This window comes from Cheilinus undulatus, linkage group 13, assembly GCF_018320785.1.
Source record: "Cheilinus undulatus linkage group 13, ASM1832078v1, whole genome shotgun sequence".
In the NCBI taxonomy this organism is placed as follows: domain Eukaryota; kingdom Metazoa; phylum Chordata; class Actinopteri; order Labriformes; family Labridae; genus Cheilinus; species Cheilinus undulatus.
In genome coordinates, this window is record NC_054877.1 from 27,216,681 (window position 1) to 27,230,188 (window position 13,508).

Here is a 13,508-nt window from a genome sequence, read left to right on the forward strand (position 1 = left end):
GGTTTTAAATCCAACATTTCTGTGTTATAAAAATGTTGACTATTCACCTAGCCATGCCATATTCTCTTTGGTAGAGTTCAAGACCAGTAAGCCAACTTTTGACCAATTAAATGCTTGTTACAGATGTTTTAGTCCTCATTTATCTCATAGACGCAAGGGTGGCAGTGATCATTTTGGCAGCTATTTTATATTTAGCCTTAGCCTTTCTGTTAATTTTTAACATATATTAGTCATTTTAAACCCTTTAAGTTTCACTTCCATTTTAGTTAATGAAAAGTCCTTACATTTTCGTCTCTACTTTTTGGCGCAAAGTTTGTTTTCTTTGAACTAATTTAATAAGCCTCATTTTAAAATAAATACAAAAAAATAGCATGTAATCAAGTATTTTATGATCATTTAAAACAGTATTCCACTTTTTTTTGTTTCTATGATTTTTAGTTATTGCAAATGTCCTCTACTTACAACACCTCTAGGGACCAACAGTGGTCACTAGCTCACTCTGTGTGAAGCACTGTCCTAGATAAAAATTAAATTATCAGCATTGTTTTAATCAACTAAGATCCATTTTTAGCTTATCTCATCTGCCTCATGGAAAAAAGGTAGCAGGCCTACATTTGTCATAGTTTTGTCAACAAAATCACATGTATAGCTTTAGTTCAGGCAACGGAGTCAAGCGTTGCCGTATATTTGAGATCAGCTGTTCTCACACAAGTCCTCATCAGCTGACGTCTAGCTGATTCACTTAAAGCATGCTATTGGCTAATTTCACTCATGCTGTTATATTTAAACTGCTTTAGCCTGCTGCTGCTCCCTCTTCAAGCTGCTTTTTGCAACCTTCTTTTTTTCATATTAAGAGCTTTAAATGGATGTTGGCACTACTGAGAATATAGCCCAGATGTTTTGTTCAATCTTTTTAAATCCAGAACCTTGTTTGGTAAAGTTACCAAGTACACTCAGCATGGTTGTGAATGTTTTTGTAGTATCTATCGTAAGCTCAAGCTATTCTGCTCAGCAATTTCATTGAAAAAAAAGTTGCAAAAATGCAGAACAATCAGGCTTATCAGGTCACAACAATCTAAAAACAATATTTTGTGAAATCCTGGAGAGACTGTGATACATAATTTGACATATTTAGACATTTAAGACTTGAAAATATGCAGAAAAAATCCCCATGCTGAAGCCATTTCCCTTCTGTGTGCCCTAATGCACTAGTTGAACTGTGATCAGGTCTCTGAGTTGGAGCTTAGATGAAAAAAAAAGACCTCTCCTCCTCGGTCCCCCTTTTTTCAGTGCAGGAATTTCAGTGTGGAGTGCCCCTCCCTCGGGTCTGTCAGGAACAGTGTGTGCCTGTGGCCGGTAATTGATAATGCGGCCCAGGCAGCCCCTAGCCCTGGTCAGTGGAGCGTAAACCAGCCTGAGAGGCAGAGAGGCTGAAGTGCACCGAGGTGAAGCTTAGCCCTCACTCTCTGTCGAGGGTTTGGAAGAGAGAGCGGGAGAGAGGAAGGGAGGAGGAGGTGAGAGCCAGGGGAGGCAGGCAGAACAGAACCCATTTGCGCTAAAAGGATAAACAGAGCTGATTCATTTGGTTGCAGTTTCATTTTGGGTAGTTATCCAATGCACAGACCCTTAAAAACATGATTTCAAAGCAACAGTAGGAAGTGAAAAGGTCAGGAGCTTTTCTTCTTACACAACTCCTGCCACAGTAGACACATTATGCAATAGAAAAGTATATAAAGAAGTAAAAGAAACAGAATAACCATTAAGGAGCACGATAAAAAGCATCATTTAGCAACGAGAGGGTGCCATTTGCTGCCTTTGGAATAGAGGAGTTATTCAGAAAGCTGGTGGAGTGGAGACCAGGTGGAGCGATGACTCGGCCTCAGCAGCGAGCAGGCCCAGAGCCAAGGAGGCTGATCGGCACAAAATGCTTGTGTGGGGCTGTATTTATGCCTGCAGACATGGGGGCGGAGATTCATTTCCAGCTCTGTATACAAACACTGAGGCTTTGAACTGAATATGAGCAACCGCAGAATCAGTTTTAATCAGATTCATTTGTGCGATCACAAACTGGTTTGATGAGTCAGTGTGGTTAGATTCATCTCTGAGCAGGAGATTGTGATCATATGATAGATTTGGGTTGTATTGACATGCCATTAAAGACTTGGCTTGTGTATAAAAGCTTAAAAATGTGTATTTTATTTCACATTATTGACCTTTTTACAAACCACTAGCACAGATTAGTGTATTTATGCTAAGTAGTGCTCCTAAAACTCCCTGAAAACATTCTTTCAAATCCAAAAAGCACAAGATATCTAAAGGTGGTACTTATTTAACACTTAAAACTCCACTCTTCTTCACTTTATGTGCACAGTTTGATCAGGCACTGTTTGGCACATGTGCAAAACCAACATAACTCTCATCAAGGTCTGATTCATCCTGATTGGTCTGGTGTATGTATGACACATCACATTTTTCCAGCTAAGCTCTCCGCCCACTTCAAACTAGTAGAAAAGGCACAGAAGGAAAAAATAAAGGAATCTTTGAAGGGCAACAACTTAGAGTGTTTTGACTTTGGCAGTAAAGAGTGTTTATGTAGGAGCAGAATCATTACAGGAAGACGCTGATCTTTAAAACCAATTTCCTGAAAAGTTTTCACATTTGTTTCCAGTGTTTTCAGAAGTTATACTAGGTATTAAGTATCTGGTGTGTCTTGAATATTTCACAGAAACATTGGTTTCATTCATATAAACAGATAAAATACACAGCAGTTTGCATGATTTTAAAAAGATAATTTTCTTTATTTAACTTGATGAACAGGAATCTGTATGAAATTTTAATGTCAGTTCTGGGAAAATGTTTTTCCTCGTGGAGCAGAAAATCTTGTGTATTTAAGTCCCTTAACTGTGCTGTCGACAGTGACAAGATATCCCTGCAACTGTTAAATGTCAACAGTGAGGTAATCTGTCAAAGTATGACAGGAAAAGGACAGGGGGAGGGGATGGGGGGCTATTCAGCGGTGCCTCACCTGCTCTGATTGTGAAAAATACTGTCAGTATTTCAACTCAGCATTTATCTCACACTTGTTGTTCATGAGTATTAAAGAGAAGCAAATATGCTTCCTTCTGGTCAGATGCTGCTCTATTGTACTCTCAGGTGTCATTAAAAATATTTCATAAGAAGATACTTGACCCTGTGTCCTATCTGCACACAATATTAGAGAGCATCAGCGACAAAATCAGCTGTTGCTTATGTTGACATGGGCAAGGAACAACAAAATAGGGAGATGACAAGGTGTCAGGAGTGTCTAACCAGAGTATTTTTCTGACTTTTGTTTATTATCCTCGCTCAACATAGCTTGATAGCTTGACCTACATAGTGGAGATAGTTGTGCATCTACATCTGGGATTGAAATGTTACGCTCTGATTGACTAGCATGCTAGTGGACATGGTGTAACTTAAAATAAACAAAAAAAAGAAACTTAAAGACGTGAACACACACATAGAAACTAGAGCTGTCAGATGATTAAAAAAATGGTAGCACTTTATTCAAGTGGGTCCGAATAACCTAGTAATTTTATAGTAATTAGTATAATTCTTGTGCAATTTCACAAGAAGAAGTTGGTAATTACCTGGTAATACGTTGGCTTTATACCAAGTAATAAGTCACAGGGCTCCAGACTGCCCCTAAATGGTCGCATTTTGCCCCTAAAATTTGAGACAGTGCGAGTACATTTTTCATCTACTCGCACATGTGCGACCAGTAAATTTGACGATTTTTAAAATTTTATTAAATATTTTTTATTGCTGACAAACTTCTGCTCCACACTTCAGCCCAGTGCATTAAATGTGAATATTTACTTTGCAAGTTGATTTACAGTGTGCGCCCTTAAATTTTCTGCTTGCGCCCCTAATATTTTAAGTAAGGGGCCACTGTCCGGAGCCCTGAGTCAGAAAATTAAAGAAGTATTCACCTGGTAAATGTATTAATTATCAAGTAATTCCCCATAATATTGTGGCAGTTATCAGGTAATTAATCCCCTTACCCCCCAGTCTTAACTCTAACCCTTGCGACGCTGTGGCAATTCTCTGGTAATTAGATGGTATTGTACTAAGTAATTTCTTAGAATTAAGATGATAATTGTCTTTATAAGTTGCTTTATATTTCCCAGGTTATTTCTTTATCTTTTCCCACTAAATTAAAGTGAGTCCTTCCTGAATATTTTTCAAGTCATTTTTAGCGTAATGGTTAAGGTTAGATTAAGGGGGTTGGGGTTAAGGTAAAATAGAGAACGGCATCCTTGTTACAACGAACTGCTCATTATTGCTTATTTAAAATTTCAACAGCTAATGCAAAAAATGACCTCAAGTATCTGTTATGCCAGGAGGGCCCAATCTAACAGACACATGAGGTTATTTGTTTCATCAGCTGTTGGAATCTTAAATAAGCTGTAAGGCACTGCTGCCATTACACTTTGGATTGTTGGAGTCACGTATTGAATATCACTATCTGTTCACCATGATGAAATCCATGGGAGTTATGTCAAACATGTATGTATTTATATAACTCTGTATTTGTTACCCTAATATAATCTAAGGAAATACTTGATATTTAGCATTATTCATTCATATCAGCATATTTCCAAGTTTATACTTGGTAAAATGCCAACTTTTTCTTCAGATGTTACTAGAGATGAACACTTATTCCTATAAAAGTACTAGATAATTAGGGCCTACTTAAAGAAAGTGCTACCAAACTTTTAAATCTCCTATTATCAAATGGTAAAATTCCACTTTTGGCATTTAAAGCTTTATTTGTTTCATTTGGGTTTTTTTTGACTGTTCTGAACTAAGGGTAATCCATTTACTGTTTGGATTCAGACCTACTTTCATTTTCAAAAAATAAAAGGAACTTTGAGTAAATATAATGGCAAGAAAAAGGGACTTTTTTGGAATGAAAGTAAATAAGGGAAGAGTAAACCAGTAACACAAGTTGTTGATAACTTTTGACTTGTCCACTGAGTTGTCTGTGAGTTTTTAAAGTGAAATAAGACATTAAGGTGCAGTGGTGGACTTATGATTTTATAAGTCCACCACTAAAATTATTTTGTAACAATTTTATAATAAAAATATAATTATCATATATTTGACCAAAATCAAGCTAACATGTAGTTACAAGGTTTTAGACCAGTGAAAATTGACTCAGGAGTTTCAGCGCATCAAAGTAGCTCCAATCAAATGGAGTAACAGGGTTTAGGCACAACCTCTTTGATGCTTAACAATAGTTAGAAACCTATAAAACTCACTGAAAGAAGTATGAGGTGACCGAAGCACTAAATTGTAATAAAAAAAGGAACAGGAAATCATAAAAATGAAGATACAAGGTTTCTGCCCGACAGCGACCACATGGTAAATTCTATTGTGGAGTATGCCTTCTCTCTTTGTAACTACACAGTCTCTGAGGGGAACACGTGAAGCACCAAGGAAAAGGGTTAACTCTGGGTTAATTGACAAACCATGTGTGTGCATCCAGGTGTATGGGGCTGAAGGATGGACTACACCATGCATGTGGGCTAAAGGGATCACAGTGCTAGACCACTTTAATTCCACAGGGTTTAATTTATAACTAACACACGTACATGTAGAGATGTGGATTTTTTAAATGTTGTGTATTGGCTGAAAAATGTCCCGTTATGAGAACAGATTCAGTCTGAATGGAGTCTACTGAAACTTGGGTTCTCTTTGTTGTTAGTACCACTCTGGAAGCAGTAATATTGGAAATGAACACATTTTTCCCTGTTCCTGCACTGTTTACCAATTTCATGGCTCAGCATGAGATCATTTGCAGTGAAATCAGCAGCACAACAAGGGAGACAGAACTGTCATAAAAATGTGCCTGTATATCTGCCTACAGTGAGACCGTATTTCATAACACAGTCAATTTTGTGTCATTTATGTCTAGTTTAGTCTAAAAGGGAAGGATTAAATAAGTGAATCTGAAATGAGAGTAACTGAAAATGCTTTTCTGACTATCACGTTATTTAAACCGTGTGCATGACATTGAGTTATTTTACAAGACACATTATGAGAGCATAAAATTATGATGTTATCATCACAAAAGCCCAAGTAAGCAATAGTCAAAATTTTTAGAAATGACGAGTGGTGTATTGTCTTTCCTATAAACTTGTACTAAAGCAGTGACAGTTGGTATTTAACATTATGCTATTCTGTGGACATTTGGGTCTGTAGTACCGATATAAAATGTGAACTAACATCCAGTTTGTGGAATTTCTAAACCTTTAAAAATGTGCTTTTTTTTTTGCTTCATCCAATGCCTCCTGTGGATGCCTCACCAGGTAGCCAAAACTGCTCAGTCCAACAGCAGGCTAAATACCCCCCATTTGAGTGCCAGATTCATGCCAGGCTAATGGTTTTCTAACAGTTTTTCAAACATAGCCTCAATCCTGCTTACTACAGTTATAATGACAAAGTCCACAGCCTGAAATCTTTGCTAAAAAGGCAGCCTCATTTTGGCCAGCCGGCACATTTTTGGTCCTGCAGTGCCAAAATATGGCTGAGTGTGGTTATAACCAGCCTGACTCAGCGGGCTACCTGGTTAGTAAAGAGAGTGGAAGTGGTATTAAGTGATGGCAGAAATACAAACATACTTCTGCTTAAATAGAACACGTTTGTAGTTAAACCGAAAAATAAAGTTCAACCAAATGTGGGCAAGGCTACCTCAACCTTTCATGACATTTTGATGGCTATTAACCTATTTATCCCAAAATATCTCAAAACTATATAAAAAATGCAAATTAACTTTAACATTGTACTTAAACTTATTTTTGAGGATGTCTTGCTGTAATTAATTTGATCAGATACTTTGTTACTTCTGACTTGCAGTGACTTTTTTAATACTTAGATTGTCAGGGCCAGAGGCATTATGTCCTACATCTTATATCTGTACATTAGGGCCATTCTTTGATCATGCTGTCTCTAGAATGCTTTGAGGGCTTTTCCTCAATGTTTGCACAAATTCCCAACCTGACTCAAGGATAAAATGATTATTTTGCAGGTCACTAGACAAAGGTCAAGGCCATTGAGCCTTATCCTCCCTTGCTTGTGTTGACAGTATCTCAAAAATACCAGCGGTTCAGTTTGTTGTTTATCGCTCTAGACCAGTGGTTCTCAAATAGTGTGGCAAGGGACACTGGTGTGCCTTGAGCCAAGTCTTGGTGTGCCGTAGCAATTTTTTACAACCACACATAATTGCTGCAACTATACAAAAGCTTAAGTTCAGTCATTTTGTCAAACACACAGGATTTGCAGTCATAAATAGTTTTTCTTTATTAGCAGTTTGCAGTTATTGCTGTTATTCATATGTGGCTGTTCTAGGAAGGAGGAGCTGGGGTGGAGGAGGGTTGTAAAAAGTGGTTTGCAGGGAGCAGCAAAGCATAAGCAGGCCAGAGCAGTATAAATATGGCAGCATGAGTGCGATTAGCCAGTAGCGTCCTTAAAAATGAATCAGTTGGCCTTCAGCTGATGAGGGCTTGAGTGAGATCAGCTGATCTCAAACTTTCGTGGCCTGCCTGAACTAATGCTATATGCTAATTTATCTTGAACATATTTAATAGGCGGTTTTATACAGATATGGATTTGGTTTGCCTTGAAATGTTCTGCTGGATCCTTGGTGTGCCTTGGGCATAAAAAGTTTGAAAACCACTGCTCCAGACGAACATTACCATGTAGAGAAATGCAACAGAACATAAACAAAAATTAGCAAGGTCAAAGGGGCATTTAACCGCCTGGAGGAAGTTAAAGTTTTCAGTGTGAGCAACTAACGATGACTTTTGGCCGTGCTGATCCAAACCAAGCCATGCCGATTTACTTTTCCATCACCAGTTTGGCTGCTCCGGGCTTTGCCTCGGTCCTGCCCTGGAGCAGGGACCAACCTTGCCAGTTCTTCATCATTGGGAGACGCCTCGCAGATGTGTTTAGGTAACAACCTCTGCACTAGACTTTGAAATACCTGCCGGAAGAAAAAGAAGAAACATAGAAGTAGAAACAATGGTTGCTTCTTCTTCTGGCAGAACAAAACAAAGCTTTCTGAAGCACAGCTATTTAAAGTTATTGACTCAAAAAGCTGTGTCATCAGCTCTAGAGGTGCCCTCAAACAGGCAGGTTACTTGTGGTGGAAAAGGAATCCCCTGCTGTGCTGGGCTGCCATGCAAACCAAGTAGAGGCAAGGCACTCAGTGTAATGGAAAATCCCCATTTGATTCCATGTATTAGGCTAACTCTATCACGCTAACCCTGTGTTTCTCATTCTGTGTCCTACAGCTCCCTCCATAGTTCCCATAATGCACCAGATAAGCTCCACCATGAATAGCTTCACTCTTTCATGGCCACAGCCAGAACAGCCCAATGGCATCATCCTGGACTATGAGCTGCGCTACTATGAGAAGGTAAGATAGATTTTTTTTTTGTTTTTGAAAACATGACAGTTCTTTGAGATACTGTCTCCTCTCTTCTCTGTAAATGTATACACAACCCCTCAAATATCGAAGCTCCCCCGGATATCTGTGAACAGAGTCCCCTGGGTTGATAATATGTTCTTTCACTGTGTTCACTCCCTCGCTCCCACTGTTCTTTGGTTTCTGCTGCTGATGAAGTGAATAGGTTGACCTCTGCTCCAGGCCCACTCTGCACAGTGCAGCGACCTGTCCTGCTGTGAAAATGCATTGCATCTGGAAGGGTGGGGGGGTCACATCGACCCGTCTGCTCACACACAATACGTCTGCTTTATTAAGTCTCCAGCTTTACCCCACAGCGCCTATGCTGCTCTAGTATTGACCTGTAGGCTTCTCCCAAGGCCTTGGACATAATGATACCCAGAGATCGGAGACTCAGGCTTTTTGTTTGGTCCCTTGTTTGTCCCCCTAAAGCGGATCGATTGGTATAGCAAGGTTGGCCATGCGTGTTTTTTTTAGCCCCAGCTTTTGTCATCTTAAGCTGAGACTTTGTGCGACTTAGTGCACCAAACCCCATGTTCTGCTTTCCAACTAAAAGATAAAAATCAATAGAGTTTTATAAATGTTTCTTGTTCTGTTGAGTAATTTATCTCACACGAACTCATTTTGGCTCAGGTTGGTTGGATCAATAGTCACAACTCCACCTCAGACTTGTGTTTGTCACATTTAGCATTCTCTATCAGAGGGAACAACAATCATGTTTTTAAATGATGTTTGAGAGAGGAAACTCTGTAATCCAATAATGGCAGCACTGCTCTCTGTTTGCCCCTCTGGCATTGCACAGGTCATAAAATTGAATCCGATTGCCATTGCCCTGAGAAAACCTTATCTGCCAGACAGCTTAGGATCGTGTAAATAACACTTCCACAGCCTCCCATTAGCTCATGAATATCAATGAAACCTAATCCTATTGATGTTTATGTAGCGTGTCCTCACTCAAATAGATGAGCACAGCATAATCACAAATTAATGAATTAAGGAGAACAAGAGTGCTAATTGCACTGAGATGATTCAGGTGAAAAAGAGGTCTCACTCCCTGCTCTCTACATCTGTCTCGCTACCTTAATGCACTGTTATGTTCTCTGTATGTACGTCCGTGAGAAAGACACATAAAGAGAGTCAGAGTGAATTTTGAGTGACACGCTGAGCAGAAGAGATTTCCACATAGATGGTCCTCCTTTGACAGTGTATGCTTCTGATTTGATAGGGTCTAGAAGAAAGTACCTATAGACAGGTTTGTGTGTACAATCACTAACAAACCATCAGAATGAGAGGAGGGGTGGAACTGGCCAAAGAAAAATGTTGTATGATTTATTTGAGGGCTTTTTAGCCTATAATTGATAGGAAAGACATAGAGTCAGGAAGTGTAGAAAAAAAGAGATTGGGGTGAATTGCTCTAAATACCGGCAGGACAGAGTGTCAGTCATGCAGCCAGTGCAGTAATGACTGTAGCCTCTGTACATGGGTGCAACTCTATCAGCTGAGCCTGACCAGAGCCCATTATTCTATGAAGTTACTTCAACACGACAAGACATGGCATGACTCAAAATGACAATACAGGCATATGAAATAAGACTTAATGTTACGGAATAATGTCATGCAAAATAAACATTACAAAATATATATGATATAATAGATTATGAAACACTACTGCAGTGGTCCCTAAATTGTTTCTGCCCTGGCCAAAAAAACATTTGAAAACAAAGCGATCAATACAACATGATATGATAGGATACAAAATGATACAAAACAGTATGTTGCAGTATGACAGAAAACAAATCAATCAGTACAGATTGATATGATGCCATTCAAAGACAGCTATTCCCCTCCCCTTTGATTTTTATGATAGCATAAATCTAAAACCAAAACATAGTTGCTTGAGTCACCTTCTCCATGCATAGTCTACTCATGGCACACTAGAAACAGGGAATTAAATTGTATTCGGTGGAGGTCAGCTACTCATTTATTGTGAATACTTTAAAGCTCCAAGAATCTTGAAGTTCCATGCAGCCATAATGTACTGTCATAATGGCCTTTTAGTCATAAAAGGAAATTATGGGAAGATGTCTCTCACGATGTCTATCACACTCTCCTGCACACTCCCAGCACCATTGGAACCTTATAGGCTGGATAATACAATCATAAAAAACTTGATTTTTTATTTAAGAATGGCCTTGCTACTCACACCATTTTTATGCATCTCAGCACTGCCTGCATTAATCTGAGGGTAGTCACACTGTTATGGTTGTGGAGTTGATTGTCTCAGCGTGCCTGGCACAGTTGGCTAGTCCTTAGCACAGCAGAGAGCTGTCTCTCTGTACACTCCATCTCACAGGAAGCCCCACATACCCATTTACTATAGCAATCTCTACAGCAGCACAGTTTTGCCTCAGGGTATTAATAGAAGTTTCCTTTTGCCAACCCATGTTTAATGTTGTAGAAGCTGTGAAATGTTTAAGCTGTGAAACTGATGACGTGTTTGTTGTAACTCATATTTTTATGTGCTTTTTTTTTTTTTCTTGGTATATTGTGGTTTTCCCTTAGCTTGTTATTGTGGTGTGCTTTTCTTGATTTGACAGTTCTCAGTGGAGAGTGAAATAATACATATGGAGCAAAGATCCACTCAGAGTTTTGAACTGTAGATATTGTGTTGGATGATTGTGTGGCCTTTGCTTTGACCTTGCTGAAGCATGGATTTAATAAGAACTGGAGAGTAGTTCAATTTCACTGTGGTCACTCCAATAAATGCTCTTAGCAGGCACAAACACAGTGTTTACATGAACTACATGAAAATGTTTTTTCTGATACAGCTCATTGAGGCACTTCAGTCTCCATCTGACTTGAGAGATTCATAACATACAGGGAGTATGGCTAAGTTGGTTTATGTGTAGACAGAAGCTGTGTAGCTGTTTGCCAGGAGGTTTAAAGCCTTTATTTGTTGAACGTTTTGTCTGGGTTGAAAAATAGGTGGATATAGCAATTCCAATATAATAACTGCCATTGTTCGGCTTCAGAATATCTCTTGAAGAACCAGTGGCTTATGTTATTGGAATGTTCTGACCAAAAGGACTCATGCCAAAAAGAGAGTTGCATTACAATGTTTTTTTTTTTTTTTTTGACACTTTCCAACCCTTTGCACCACCTTCTCTATCCATTTAAGCGACTTTCCAGGTATTGTTGCGACCCATTTTTGCCAATTTTAACCCCTTTTTGCGACTTTAGATACCATTTTACCACATTCTCTAACAATTCTTGCCCCTTTAAAACAATTTTTCCTTTAAAAGTACCATTTTACTTCCTTTCCGGCTATTTTTTTTGCCACTTTTCAATCCCAAGTCACAACCTTTCCATTTCTGCCACTATGATTCCATTTTTTTTTTTTTTTGCCACTTTTAAACCCTCCACTATTTTTATGCTTGTTGTGCAACTTTGACCAATTTTTGCTTCTTTTTAAATACCATTATACCACCTTTTCCACCAACTATCGCTGCTTTGAACCCATTTTTACCAGCTTATCCAGCTATTTTTGCCACTTTTGAACCCTTCGCACCACTTTTTTCTGCCAGTTTTTGCCACTTTCCAGGCATTGTTGCCTCTGCTGACTCAATCTTGCCACTACAACCTCTTACACCACTCCTTTCACTCATTTTTGACAATAAGAACCACATTTCACTATTTAATTCTGCCTCACCTTTTCCACCATTTTTACCAATTTTAACTCATTTTTTTCTGTTTTCTGCTTTAAGAAAAGGGATTTACATTTTTAAGGCTATATATACTTACTATGGCATAAATAAAGCTTCCCCCTTTATCCCCCCTTATGGGCGGCCTTGCTATGGTTAGTGCACCCAAATATTTTAGTGGGCTGTATTTTAAGAGGTTAGAATTAAGTTTGGAAAGCGTACTAGTTAGAGGATGAAAAAAGCTTCAAGAACCCTGACAGTGATTTTATCAGTTTTTTTTAGTGATATTGGCTTTGACTTAAACATAAACATCACAGGTCTAAGCAAAGTTGATTACCTTCTCTGCAATAAAACTGTTCATTCCAAACATAGTAGATATTTTTTAAGTCTCCACAAAGGTCAGTAATGCATATTGATGCATATAATCTATCTCAAGGCTTATGATGTCATGACTCGTCTCCAAAAACATGACAAATCAAGGGAAACATCTGGAGCAGAGTTGGGCACAGGGTGCATGGTTTGACAAATCTTATACACCTGGAAGACAGACAGGCCTGAGCAGGTATGGCTGGACACCGCTCACCAACCCTTGCAACACAGACAGAGGGGCAACAAACACAAGAGCAGGCTTTATCACAACACAATAAGACATGTGACTGGCTTTTAGGACACTGACATTTACCTTTTCCTTTTAAATGTATCAGTTTTGAAAAACTGGTAATACAACAGTCTAAAGCTTGTGTTATGTGGCCTGACAAAGCATTGTGTCAAAAAGTATGTCTGATATAGTTTCAGTGATTAAGGGGGTAAAAGATTACCAAAGTAATACTTCCTCAAGTAAGTGGTAGTTTTGTCATAGGTTAGCTGCATGATGATAGGGTGGTAAAGACTCAAAAGACTGCGTTTTAAATGTTTCACCTAAAAGCAGCAGTGAGTGCCGGGGGCTGTTCTCTCCACATGGCATCCCTCTCCTCTTCAGCCCACCTTCTCATTACACACCGAGTCGTCCTGGGACCTTGCAAATTGGACAGCCAGATGAAATGAATTAAAGGTTTGCAGAGAAAAAGTAGAATCTCATGCTCCCCGTCTCTCCATTTTCCTCAGACCCTTTTACCTCTGGTTGCCTGAAAATTTGGGGAGGGTAGAAATAACTCAGCATAGCAGAGGTCAGGCCTTCCATTAAGGCTGGAGCAGAGCAGCCACCGGCTCTGGTTACTGATGGCTCTGTGTGTCCTGGTGTCACAGAGAGGGGGTGTGTGAGCTTGTGTGTGAGTGTCAGCAGTAGTTCAGGTGCATCC

At 39.1% G+C, this 13,508-nt stretch overlaps 1 protein-coding gene across 2 annotated transcripts in view; it reads left to right on the top strand.

Moving 5' to 3' along the window:
* Positions 1-13,508, top strand: part of LOC121520296 (ephrin type-B receptor 1-B) — a 233,456-nt gene that overhangs the window by 168,416 nt on the left and 51,532 nt on the right. For both annotated transcript variants that reach the window (XM_041803668.1, XM_041803669.1), the window contains exon 6: positions 8,337-8,461. In XM_041803668.1, coding sequence (XP_041659602.1) covers positions 8,337-8,461 — 125 coding nt within the window. The remainder of the gene's footprint in view (positions 1-8,336; positions 8,462-13,508) is intronic.